Genomic DNA, 13,256 nt, shown 5'->3' on the forward strand with positions numbered 1-13,256 from the left:
ATTTTGGAGCGACGATGAAACCAACATTCTTGACGAAATGAAGGATTTAAATATTCTTCATCTTCTTGGTGATGTAAGTTCATATTTTCAGGTAAAGTGGCGTGATGTTTATAAAAATAAGCCGCGGCATAAGGTTTTAGAGTTACGTTTATGCGTTGTATGTAAATGCGTTGATCGGATTACTGACAAAATCTGATTATCTGCAGGTATTGGATTATTAAGTGCATGTAAACACGCTCAGTAACAAAGAAAATACCATCAGAATCAGTCGACATACAGCTTCAGCTATTATGACAAGCTTGACATCAAAACAATAGAAGAACCCTTTTGGTGCTATACAGAACCCTTTTCAAACAGGTTCTATATAGAACCATCTAAAACACTTTCTCCATCAACCTGAAGAACGCTTTCGCGATGCAAAGAACCGTTTAATCATGTAAAGGGTTCTCCGAGTGTTCATGGTTCTGTATAGAACCATTTTCTTTACTAAAGAACCTTTTAGGAACCCTCATTTGAAGAGTGTATCCATCGTTTTATCACTCTGTAAATTTTAGCTGACAGTTGTGAAATAATTCTTCCCTGAAAAGCGTAAATCCTTTATTCAGCTTGGACTCGCACTGTTGTGTATTTGGTGATCCCCAACAATTCTGAACACATCCTCCAGTTTCAGTCTTAGCAGCTGTGACAAAGTGACCCCTTTCCACGGTGAGCTGAAGTGGAAGGGACGCCAGCATTTCTGAGGTTAATAATCGTCCACAAGGCAACAACGGAATTTGTTTTACTCGTCATTTACATTTATTTTACTTGTGAAAAGCACGATGGCATAGATAGAAACATAATTCATAGATCTTTGCATTCTTTATGAGTGTTATGGTTTAGGAATGCTCCTAAGCTATTTTTAGCACAACAAATGTATATGTTGACTAATAAATTATTAAAAATATTTACAAAGATTTTTCCTTTTTTTTACTTTTTTTCTATTATAACTTTAGGGGTACTTTAAACTAGGCATGCCCAGAATTAAGGTTTTTCTCATCTTACCGAAGAGCGTGAGGAGGAGGTAGAGTCTGAGAGAGAAGGAGAAACTGATGTAGAAGCCCACAGTCTCAGGGAGAGGAACACTGAAGAGCCCAGTCTCATCAAACACAGGCAGAGCCTGGAGCACAGCTACAGCTGCAACACAGCATGGCTCAGCTTTAAAAACCTACACACAATACAGCAGATTTACAAACTACAGGTCACAGCTGAGAAGGACAGAACCATCCTACTCTACACCGCAGGGCAAATACACAAACGTTCATTTATGACGGGAGGGAGGCAAAAAGTCCTGCAGTTAAATAAAAGTAGAAATACATTTGGTTCATGAGTAAAAGTCCTCTACCTATAGTAATAGGTAACATACAAAGTTATTTGTTTACAAATGTGTTTAAATATTAAATGTAAAAGTTGTTATAGTTATTATATTATTTGATACTTCTCTTAACCCTTTCATGGCCAACAACTAAATTTAGCACGATAAGCCACAGAATTTGTTCTATTTGGTCAAAAGTGATAAAATTTTGAAAATAACTTGGATCAGGGTTCCCAGTCCTGGTCCTGGAGACGTACCACCCTGGAGTCTTCTATTCCAACACACCCGGATCTGATGTTCAGAGGCCATCATTACCTGGTGTGTCAGATAAGTGCTGGAGCTAAACTCTGCAGGGTGGTAGATCTCCAGGACCAGGATTGGTTTTTCAGTTTTTGACATAATTTGAAAATGCCTGTTGCTCTTTTCCTTCTGTGTAAATTTCATAATGAATGATCCATAAGAAATGACTTAAAATCACTTGGGAAAAAGTCTGGTTCCACTGACTTACTTTAAAGTAAAGTATGTTTTGTTTTTCTCCAGTAAAGTTATCATTTTGGAAATACAAGGTTTTACTCCGACAGCAGCGATAAGGACCAAAGGAAATTTTTAATTTCAGATTTGGACATTTTTGGCAGTCATGTCAGTTAACTAATATTTTTACCAAAAGTATTTCTACTTTCACTGCAATACAGGACTTTGGTACCACCACTGGCAAAACGATGGTCATATCATGGAGGTCAGTCAGAGCTTGTGAAAAAATGTTGGTGGGCTAAAACCTTCATAAAACCTTCAAACTGCATTAATATGCATAAAAACACTTGCATAAACACCTAGAATTATACAGAGACATATTTAGAAAAGACAACATTTGACCTTGTGAAAGTGTGAAAAAATGAGCATCACTGATTTGACGTAGCTATGTTAGCATCCATGCTAATAACGTTAGCGCTGGCTACCAAGGAGCCACAGAGTACAGAAGCCCAAGAGAGGAAACAAAGACCCAGTTTATGAGGAGCATGGCCTCTTCATATTTCCCCGTTCCATCAAAACCAGGACTGCTGAAGAGCAGAGGGCGCCCGCGAGTCCTCAATGAATGGGATTAAATGGAGCTCAACAGCTATGAATGAAAAGTTGAAATAGTTTCTAATCGCTTATACAGAACATTCCTTTAATTTTAGAAAGTAGAAAGATGTATTTAATTAAAAAAGCAAAGAAAAATTACCATATATTTCCTTTTTTCTACAGCAAAGAGTTTTGGGCAGCAGAAGGCGGGCATTACCGCTACTGAGTGCTGATTGGTTGGCAAACGGAGCAGCTCATTGGCTGTTCGCGCTCACAGACGTCATGGACGTATCTGAGTTGCCATTTTAAACTCGTATAACTCGAGTTTAAAAGCTCTTAAAAATATAACAGCAGTATTAAAATGTTTTATGCTATTCAGTGTTCAGGAAACGAATGCGTTTTTTTATATTAAAAATCATGTATAAACTAAAATCATTTACAAACTTTGATTTTGCTCAAATGCTCCATATTAACCCACTTATTTTGGACTCGCTCTGGAGCTCCCTCTAGCGTTTGAGCAGCCTGGAACACGTTACAGAGTAATTCTCCTCACTACAAGATCTCTGACGAAACTCATGTGCATTGTTGACAACCGCCGCTAGATGGAGCTGCGGTAGCGGACTCAGAACGCCACAGGGAACTGCAGGGAACCTACAGACCACAATTGCTGTCCTAAACGCTGCTTTATCTGGAATAACAGACACATCTGTCACAGATTAAAGTTTATTCTTTGAAAGCTGGTGCAGGGGCACTATTTACTGTTAAGTCAACTACTAAACGATATAATGGTCAACTCTATTCACACTCTGATTTTCTACTTAAATAAAACAGGCTTATTGAAATTAGTACAAAAGAATATATTACAGTAACAGAAGCTGTTCCTGAGGGTATATATATATCACAACAGATAAAACAGTATCAACCTTTGATAACAACAATAGAGCTTCAATCAATGGAATTAACATAAGTGAAGAACAATTTAATAATAGATGTGCTGGAGACCTTTAAAATTTGTTATTGATTGGAACAAGGTATGGACCCTATCTAAGGAATATGTACCGAATAACAAGGTTAAAGAAATCACATACAAAATCATTCATTAATATTACCCCTGCAACAGTATCAAAATAAAACCTACAGGTGGAGGATTTATGTAACTGTTGTGGTGAAAACACATTGAACACATTTTCTCCAACTGTATCCATTCTAAGAACATTTGGAATGATGTAAAGAAGGATACTGGACATAAAATGAACATTATATTAAAGACAGAAATTATATTTTATTTTATTATACATACTGCAACAAGCATGCCTATTTAATTTATCTGTTCATTTTCTTGGTCAATATTTTATCCAAAATCAAATGTAAAAACAGAATCCCAAATTACAATTTATTTAAAGATAACTTTTACATCTATGTGTCCTCAGTTCAATAATATATATATTGTAAAAAAACAGCTAAATTGATGAACATATTGACAAAATTTAAACTTCTTTGAAGAAATATTGTATTCACCTCATGCAAGATGTGATGTTTGTCTTTTTTTCATATGTGTGTATTGAATTGTATTTCTTTTTGTGAAATGCTGTTATACTGTTACCTTGTTATCTTATTCCCCTGGCAATACTTACCTTCTACAGTCTAAAGCACTTAATCAAATGAAATGAATCAATAAAAAAGAAAAAAAGAACCTACAGGCAACATGGCAGAGAAAAAGAGAAATGGAATCAAAGAAAACAATGTTCAGTTCTAAACTGTAAAAGTTACCAGTGTAACAGTAAAAAGCGCTTCACTGTGTCTTTTCACTGATTGTGAGTGAGTGCATTGGAGCGGTGTGTGACAAGAAGTGCAAAAAGTCCCTCATCTACATGGTTAAACTGTTCATACGGATCAGAATTCATCACATCTTATGCAAAACTAGCAAATCTCACAGCCAAATCAGAAGCACAACAGTAAATTTCTAAAAAAATAAGTCATCATTAAATTACATGACAGGCATTAATATTTCTATGTAAGTTCATTTTTTGAAAGACATTTGAGTGTTAACATTTTTCAAGTTTATGATTAAAAAAATCACTGCAAAATTAAAAGAAAGTCAACATTCATTTTTTTTCCAAACACCATCATCAGTTGTAACTACAGTTAATTGCTATTGCGAATGTATTGTAATTGTCATTAAAGTACGTTAGTCCAAAATGGCGGCTGCACAGCTCAAATCATCTTTCACTTCTTGTTAATGTCCTTTGTGGGAGCTAACAAGCCTGACAAGGCTAACGTTAAAGTTAGGAAACTAAGATAACACCACCTGTTTTTATAGATAATGTCACATAATTTCTCTCCTGTTCACAGACAACTCTTTATGAAGCAGCAGAGTCAGTAGCCTAACATTACTTTTAGACCCTTTATTTTCAAGCTTGCTCCTCTGACAATGAAAACTGCTCCATTAAACGAGCGTCTTTTATACTGCACTGTTCTGCTGGTACATCCTCACATAAACATCTACATCTGTACAGAATCATACTTAGTCAAGCAAATATTATGTTTCTCTTGAAAGTGCACAAAAATTGGCAAAGTAATCATTCTGAAGCAGCTAGCGTACATGCTAATAACCTTAACACCAAAATACCATTTTATTTTCAATTTTGGTGCATTTACTGGTGATAGAAAAGTGCCTGGTGACTTCATCCTGATCAGGAGGAGTGAATAATTCACTAAACTGTGTTTCTGTAAGTCTGACAGCTTCTCTGCAATGTTAGCTTCAACTACAAATGTTGACAAGGACAGCTTAGCTGGAAAAAGACAAAGATTAGGGTAATGTGTAGCTGCTCCAGAGCATCATATGTTATACATCATATGTTACACTAACAGACTCTCATTATATTGTGCATTTATTATGCTAATAAAGCGATGGCTCTTCTCACCTTCTGCCACAGTGGTCAGGGGGTACAGCAGCACCCACACTGTGTGCCAGAGCCACGACAGCATCCTCCATTCCTTACCAACTACTGCCAACATGTGAAAAGGACACCTGGAGCAGACATAACAACACAGTTCAGTCAGTTAAGCTATAGCAGTCTGGACAACCCTGGTCAGATTCCATGTTTTGATGATTTTCTAAGTGAAAAAAAGGGAATACATCCACTACATACTTAATTTTTTCCCAATATGTTAAACTCAGGAAAAAGCAAATTAACAGTACTTTAAAGTGCAAATTACAGCAAATTAAAGTGGGTTCTTTTCACTTAGAAAATCAACAGAACACGGAATCTGACCAGTAGTATTGAGACTTTCCTGCTCAAACCAGAAAGGCCAAAGAACTCGGATCAGGACTCATCCGTGCCAGCTCAGCCCTGCAGTATGAACAGAGCATTAGTGTCTCAGCTTCACCTGAAAACCTCCATGGAGCCCCACAGGTAGAAAACGTAGAACGCCACACTTCTGCCCTGCATCTCCAACAGACTCCCGAAAACCACAAACAGAATCACGTTCCTCCCCATCACCTGCAAAACACCACAAACAGCAGGGCAGGGTCAGCACTACAGGACACAGCAACACAAACACGAGCAGTGAACAGTTCAGTCTTGCCTGGATCATGGCAGGAAAAACAGGAGTCCTAACGAGGCCGAGCGCCGCATTGACCACCTCCAGCACCGCCAGCACCTGACAGCTATACAGCACTGCATCACAGGAGCTGAACGCACTGTACAAAGCACCTACACACAACACACACATTACATACTGCAAACACACATAATATAGCATAATAAATTATAATAAAATAATAAAACATACATAATTTACACACTACATACAGTAAACATACATAATATACACACTACATACTGCAAACACACAATATACACACTACGTACTGCAAAAGTTGTAAGATTATACAGTATTCTTATTATTATTCTGATTTTGATATGTAGACTAGCTATGAACATTAAAAAATAAAAATGTTAAAGCATTATTGAAACGTTTCTTTAGATTTACTAATGACTGTGGCTGCTGTTTAGATTTTATCAGCCTTTATGCAATTAAGATAAATTCTATAAATTCTAGCCAGTTTAAAAAACATACCTTTGTTGTGCTTTTACTCAATAGTTAAACATATACACATATATAAGTTTTATATTTATTTAGAATGACATTTAATTAACTTTTACACTAATGTAATTTACTTTAGATCTATATATGAGTAACACATAAAAATATTTCTTAAACAGTCAAATGCAAATGTTTCAACTCTCAGGTCAAATAACATGTTTGGTTGATTTTCTAAGTTAAAATAGATTAACATGTCCTCTACAGAGAACAAGCTAATTTTAGTGTACAATTTATTTTTTTTATGAATCTAACATATTGGGAAACTTTTAATTGTGTCATAACATCTGCAAAGGCCACATTTTAGGTTTTATTTTTCCCAAAATGTTAAATTCAGCAAATGAACAGTAATTCTGCATTAAAATGTGCAGAACTGTGTCTCTGTAGAGAACGTGTTCACTTATTTACATTTAGAAAATCAACAGTACATTGAAAAGGGGTGCCAAAACATTTGCAAATTAATGTAGAACTGTATATATTAAATAATAATGATGTTTATAACAATAACAACAACAACAACAACAACAACAATAATAATAATAATAATAATAACAATAATGGTGCAGTGTAGTGGGGCTCTATCAGCAGGTGGGGTCTTACTTTGTCCCTGCAGAATGAGATTAGCGGTGAGGCGGCTGAAGGTCCAGGTGAACCCCAGGAACTGGAGCAGGTAGTACAGGAACAGGTAACATCTTCTCACAGTGTCCAGCACTGACACAAATTCAGCATGTATGTAAATATTCACTTTAAGGGTAAGACGGTTGACGGTGATCAGGCAGTCTGTAGTGAAGACTCACCATTCCTGTTCACCTTCAGAACAGCCGTCATCTTCTCTCCAGCCTGCTGGAGGAGAAAACTGCTTAGGACTATGAGCTTCAACGGTACGTTTAGTCCGATTCACTTCTACTGCCAACATCACCACCACAAACACCCCAAACATACAGTCGTTTGCAAAAGTCTGCGCGCCCCACCAGCTGGTATATTGTTGTTGATTTTCTAAGAGTAAATAGAGTAAATACCTCTGCAGAGACACACTTCTGCACATTTTAATGTACAATAACTGTTTACTGAACTGAATACATTGTTAAAATATTTTGCTAAACAGCAAATAAATAGAAACTGTGCACTAAAATTTACAGATGTACATGTTTCATATATATATATGTAAAATACATACATATATACAAAAGTCTGAACAACGCCTGGTAAAATTATGTTTTGTTGATCAACACGTCCTCTACAGGGAAAACACTTAAATAATAATAACAATTTCTATTTATTAGCTGAGCTGGGACGAGGTATTGTCTCTGACTTTACATCTACAAGGTGGACCAACAAGGTAGGAGTGCCTAACAGAGTGGACAGTGAGTGGACACAGTGTTTAAAAACTCCAGCAGCCCTGCTGTGTCTGATCCACTCGTACCAGCACAACACACACTAACACACCACCACAACGTCAGTGTCACTGCAGTGCTGAGAATAACCCACCACCTAAATAATACCTGTTGGGGGTCCTGACCATTGAAGAACAGGGTAACAAAGTATGCAGAGAAACAGACGGACTACGGTCTGTAACTGTAGAACTACAAAGGGCTCCTAGTGGAGCTGATGAAATGGACAGTGAGTTAATAGGTACAGGGAGGTGTTCCTAATAAAGTGCTTAGTGAGTGAATACAGAACTCATTAAATACAGTCACAGTTCTTCTACTGCACAAGTCAGGCTTTTATTAAAGCAGTGGGTCAGAAATGGAGTTGAGGAATGTGTGGTGGTCTCTCTGTGGCAGCGCTGGGGTCCTCTATCCAGTCTGCAACTTCTTCACGCCCTTTAGTGTGCTTCTCACTGCCAGAGGAGCTCTTCTTCTCAGGAAGCGTGATGGTGCTGCCGTGAAGATCTCCGAGTTGGGACAGTCCTCTCGGCTCTGCTGCTCAGGGGTTACAGTTTCTCTCTCTCTTTTGCCCTGTTCTTCACAGCCACTCAGGAGCATCGGCGCCCTGTTCAGGTGAGCCATCATCCCTGGGAACAGGATGGTGCGGTCATGGAGGTTTTGCCGTATCAGGTGTGCAGGCTCTGTGGAGCTCATTTTGGTCCTCCTCATGTTCAGAAGCTCCACCTGTACAGCAGCTTAAGAGGAGAACCATCCACAGAAGGCTGACCACCACCTGGCCCTTCTGCTTCTTCTTCCTCTGCACTGCATTACCAGCTCTTTTACTGCACAAGTCAGTCTTTTATTACATGTTCAGGTGAGAAAAGACAAAAATGCAGAGATAAATAAGAACTGCGTGATACACCACAACAGACAAGCTGAAGCACAGGAGGTGCAGATTTGATGGAGTTGGGAGATCTGGGGTGGTCTCTTCCGTGGCAGCGCTGGGGTCCTCTATGCAGATTGCTACTTCTTCAGGCACTTCAGTGTGCTTGTTGCTGGAGGCGCTCTTCTTCTTAGAAAGCGTGATGGTGCTGCCCTGAAGATCTCCAAGGTGGGATGGTCCTGCTTTCGGCTCAGGGGAGCTCAGGTGTTACAGTGTTTCTCTCAGTTTTGCCCTGTTCTTCACAGCCACTGAAGACCATCGGCCCCCTGTTCATGTTGTCTATAACCGAGAACAGGACGGTGTAATCAGGGAGGTCTTCATGGTGGGACGGTCCTGGTCTTGGCTCAGGCAGATCTGGTGCGGAAGTGACTTTCTTGCATTTTTCCGCGCTGCTCTGAGTCGGTGCTTCTTCAGGAACACCAGGCAGTCTCCATTCGGATGCGCTCTCGTGGTCACTGGTGGACGTTTGGCTGCGTGGAGGAGCTCCCAGGGAACTGGGTTCAGCATCGTCATTCCGTCCACTGTCGTCCCCTCCACTTTCATTCTGTCCGTTCTTTCCATTCCGTTTGGTGAACATTCCGAGGGCTTTCTTAAAAAACGATTTCTTAGGTTTTTTCGGTTTCGGCGCGCATGTTCTTTTGGGGTTCCAAGCGTGTAGGGTTCTGCGGTGCTCATTCTGGTCCTCCTCATGTTCTGAAGCTCCACCTCTACAGCAGCTCAGGAGGAGTACCATCCGTAGAAAGGTGACCACCGTCCGGCCCTTCTTCTCCTTCCTCTGCTGAGGCAGTGGGTCCATAACTGTTTCTATTTGCAGAAAAAGAACTTAACGAAAACGAGTGTTTGCGAAGATCACGTGCACAGCTCAAGTGTTACACTTGAAATGAAAAAAAAATGCGGGGAGTGGGGTTTTTATATGCGACACAGGGGGCGTGGTCATGGTTTGTATGACGTCACAAAGAACGCGGCGGTGTGTATATATATTGTTCTGTTCCGCGATGACGTCACTGTCTCCTGACTGAGGGTGCTACACAGTGAATGACCAGCCTATAAAATTTATATCCTTACAGTTACTCATGTAAAACGCAGTGTAATTAATGAAAAGAGTAATTAATATATAATAAATAGTTGAAATTATTTTACAAATGAAATCATGAGCAGTCTGAGAGAGGTGGGGTGAAATGCGCACAGGTTCGCTTTAATTGTATAACTGTGACTGTGAAACACGCAGCTGTTTTTGGCAGTAAATATGTTTCCCATTAGCGGCGCAGTGTGATATAATATCCAGACGATGTGATTTGAGAGTTCGGCTTCACCGAAAACCAGTGAAGCTTCATGGAAATGAAGTCAGTGTTAAACCCAAACTGGCTAACATTAGCTTAGCTACCCGAACTGCTTTAGTCACAAACACACCGCGGATACACGAGGCTTAAGGCGGATTCCTGTTCTCCAGTTTCTTATTTGAATTTTCCGTTCCACCTTAAATCGTCCTGCAGTTGCACTCTGGCGCCGGTGCGGGTGCCCGTAACTGCTGCACCATTTAAGGTGGAACGGAAAATTCGAACGAGAAGCTGGAGAAGAAGAAACTTCAGCCTCGTCGCGGTGACCGGAAGTCACTCCCGGTTGAACGAATTCACTCCGGAATCCGATATTTTACTGGGAATCAAAGTCTGATCCGGTCCAGAAAACAAAGCCTTATAAAAGAAATTAAAAACAAACAACCGGGAAAAAGTAAACAACAACAACAACAACCGCCCGGCTGCCGCAAGCTGTTCACGTTGCCATGGTAACAGTCATAGCGCGGCCTGAATTGCGTTTTAATTAACGGTAATGTTTTATAGCTTTTCGCTCCTTTTGAATATTTTTCATATCTGACTTTGATTAATGACCATCAGTTCACAAATCTGGAGGATTAAGGAGATAGTTTTGATATTTGCTGTCGAGCTACACCTTCTACTGGCTGCAGAACTGAAGGAGTAACGTTTAATAATAATAATAATAATAATAATAATAATAATAATAGTAATCATCATCATCATATACTTGACTGATTTGCTAAATATGATAATTTATGTGCAGATACAGTTTTGAATATTACATTCTGACTGTTTATTTAATAGGACATTTATTAAGATTTGCTTTGAATAGACATTACGATTGTATAATTAAAAAAGATCTACACACAAAATATCACAATATAAAAATAACTTTGTCTATAATCATATGTTAATATACTGAAAAATATTAAAATACCTCCCACACAAAAGTCTGTGCACGTCACTGTTTACGACACTATTTAGACCAAACTGCAAACAGCATCTGCCCACATATTATAGATTACAGATTTTATTATTGCTTTAATGCATTATAGATTGTTTAATGCTTTTCTGTAAACCCCGCCTCTCCTAAGTGAAAGGGATCAATAACTTCACCCCCCCTTTGTCTCCTACTGTTCAATCTAATGAGCTGCTAATGGACATGTGGAGGCTGTACTCTTTACTCTGCGTAACAGACAGTGTATACAGTATATAATCATATGTATACATGTATATAATCATATTTACATTTGGACACAATGTTCTGCTTTTATTGGGCAGACAGTCAAGCTCAGTTTACTCTTTCAAAAACGACAGAAAATGTAACTTTTTACTTGTCTTGGATATTCTTTGTGTGTTTGTGTGTCTGCTTTTATTTACCTTTAATATTTTAATCCACTTTCATTAATACTGCTATTTCATTTTCAAAAACAGCCACTTTCAATTTGATAAGCACTTGTTTGCAAAGCACTCCGAGCTGCTACTTGGATGAAAAGTGCTCTATAAATATAAATGTAAGTATCAATACACACACCTTTATTGTTGTTGTTATTAGATTAGGTAAACATGCTGATGCTACATTTTAAACCCGAACTACTGTAAAAACACATCCACTATCAGCTCATTTTAAAACATCCAGCAACAAAACAGTGAACCCATCAAACTACTTTAAGCTAAAACATCTGAAACGTAAGAAAACTGAAAGTTGGTTGTATTTTGTCCGGCATTAAAGCCAGATGTGTTTTGAGTCGCTCACCCACTACAGGACTCACCCTCAGCATCCAGACCGCATCCAGACCGCATCCAGCCACAGAGCTCAGACTCTCTCATCACTGCATTAGTCTGGAAACACCTTCAAACGGTGCAGCACCAAATAATCCCACACAGTCCAAACCGACTCGCTTCTTTAGAGCTCATTTAAACACGATCTGAGTGAGATCAGGGCGTAAAAGCGTCTCACTGATTTACTGCAGCGCCCCCTGCAGGACACTCTCAGGAACTTTTCCAAGCCAGCAGAAAAATGTTGTACTCACTGGCCACTTTATTAGAAACACCCACCTTGTGATTCTACTAACTGGCCTCTTTTTTTAGGAACTCCTACCTCATACAAAGTGCATTACCAGAAGAGCTACAGTCTCTCACTGTACCCCAGCAAAGAGGAGCTACAAGACGGGTTTCTAATGCAGTGGCCAATGTATTATTATGACACACTGAGAGAGATAAAGCTTCCATGAGAAATCTTCAATTGCACCCAAGGGGAATTCCACCAATATTTCAAATTTCCAACAAACTAAAACCACCAGTGAACCTACACGTGTCATCTGAGTTTTATATTTAATGTTAATGATGGTAAAATAGAGGAAAATCTGAACGTTTTCTTTTGGGACTATTTCGCCTCACAACATCCTGCATGTATCCCTCCTCCATGAATGTATTTACATTATACATTTTAGATCAAAACATTCTCAAAATTATCATTAAACCGTGTCTCAGTCATTAGGCAGTGAATTCATAACCATTTCATGCAGTAACTTTCTGTGAGGGAGCTTTTAGAGGTGGATGTCTGGTTCCTATCACCACCACTGTGAACAATTCTGACTCGGTAAGTTTTTCTAGAATGGAGTGTTTGACACCAAACCACTCTGAACGAACTTTGCTTAAATACTAACCATTAATTCATGCAGAAATTTTGAAAAATGGGTGGAATTCCACTTTAAGAAAACATCTGTATTGTCAAACATTAAAAACTAAAACTCAGTACTTTTGAATGAGATTTATTTAAATAGGACATTTTTCTGTTTGTAAGAATGGTTATAACACATGAAAGCCACTGAAGATGAACACGTCTCTGATCAGAGACCGTATTCGTTGTTTTTTTGTTTCTATATTCACACTTTGGTGAAGAAATCTCCCAGCACAGCCAACACTGGATCCTTTAGGCTTCTCGCAATGAGGGTTTTTAGGACAACACACATGACTATGTACACTCCAGGCAACACATTATCCGGAAAGCCGTGAGTGTGGCAATGACGGTTAGTAAACCTCTGTCAAACTACCTCACAAACCAGGTTCAGGTACACACGCAGGCGTCTGATGCACTGGGCAAAATTAGC

General features: G+C 38.9%; 1 protein-coding gene across 1 annotated transcript; it reads right to left on the reverse strand.

Annotated features, from left to right (window-relative positions):
- Nucleotides 1-988: 988 nt before the first annotated feature.
- Nucleotides 989-11,934, reverse strand: LOC118819334 (very-long-chain (3R)-3-hydroxyacyl-CoA dehydratase-like). Its single transcript, XM_036587074.1, has 7 exons — nucleotides 11,916-11,934; nucleotides 7,318-7,360; nucleotides 7,121-7,231; nucleotides 6,002-6,129; nucleotides 5,804-5,916; nucleotides 5,338-5,444; nucleotides 989-1,173 (listed from the first exon to the last, which is right to left on the reverse strand). The coding sequence occupies exons 1-7, from the start codon at nucleotides 11,922-11,924 to the stop codon at nucleotides 989-991; spliced, it is 696 nt and encodes a 231-aa protein (XP_036442967.1). The 5' UTR covers nucleotides 11,925-11,934.
- Nucleotides 11,935-13,256: the final 1,322 nt, after the last annotated feature.

The sequence above is a fragment of the Colossoma macropomum genome, unplaced genomic scaffold (genome assembly GCF_904425465.1).
Source record: "Colossoma macropomum unplaced genomic scaffold, Colossoma_macropomum, whole genome shotgun sequence".
Classification (NCBI taxonomy): Eukaryota; Metazoa; Chordata; class Actinopteri; order Characiformes; family Serrasalmidae; genus Colossoma; species Colossoma macropomum.

Excerpts from the sequence above, each read along its gene's own strand:
- LOC118819334 (XM_036587074.1), bottom strand. Across the intron at positions 7,232-7,317 it reads TCTGAAGGTGAACAGGAATG|TGCTGGACACTGTGAGAAGA; the intron begins GTGAGTCTTCAC and ends AATTTGTGTCAG. Across the intron at positions 6,130-7,120 it reads TCTCATTCTGCAGGGACAAA|GTGCTTTGTACAGTGCGTTC; the intron begins GTAAGACCCCAC and ends TGTTGTGTGTAG.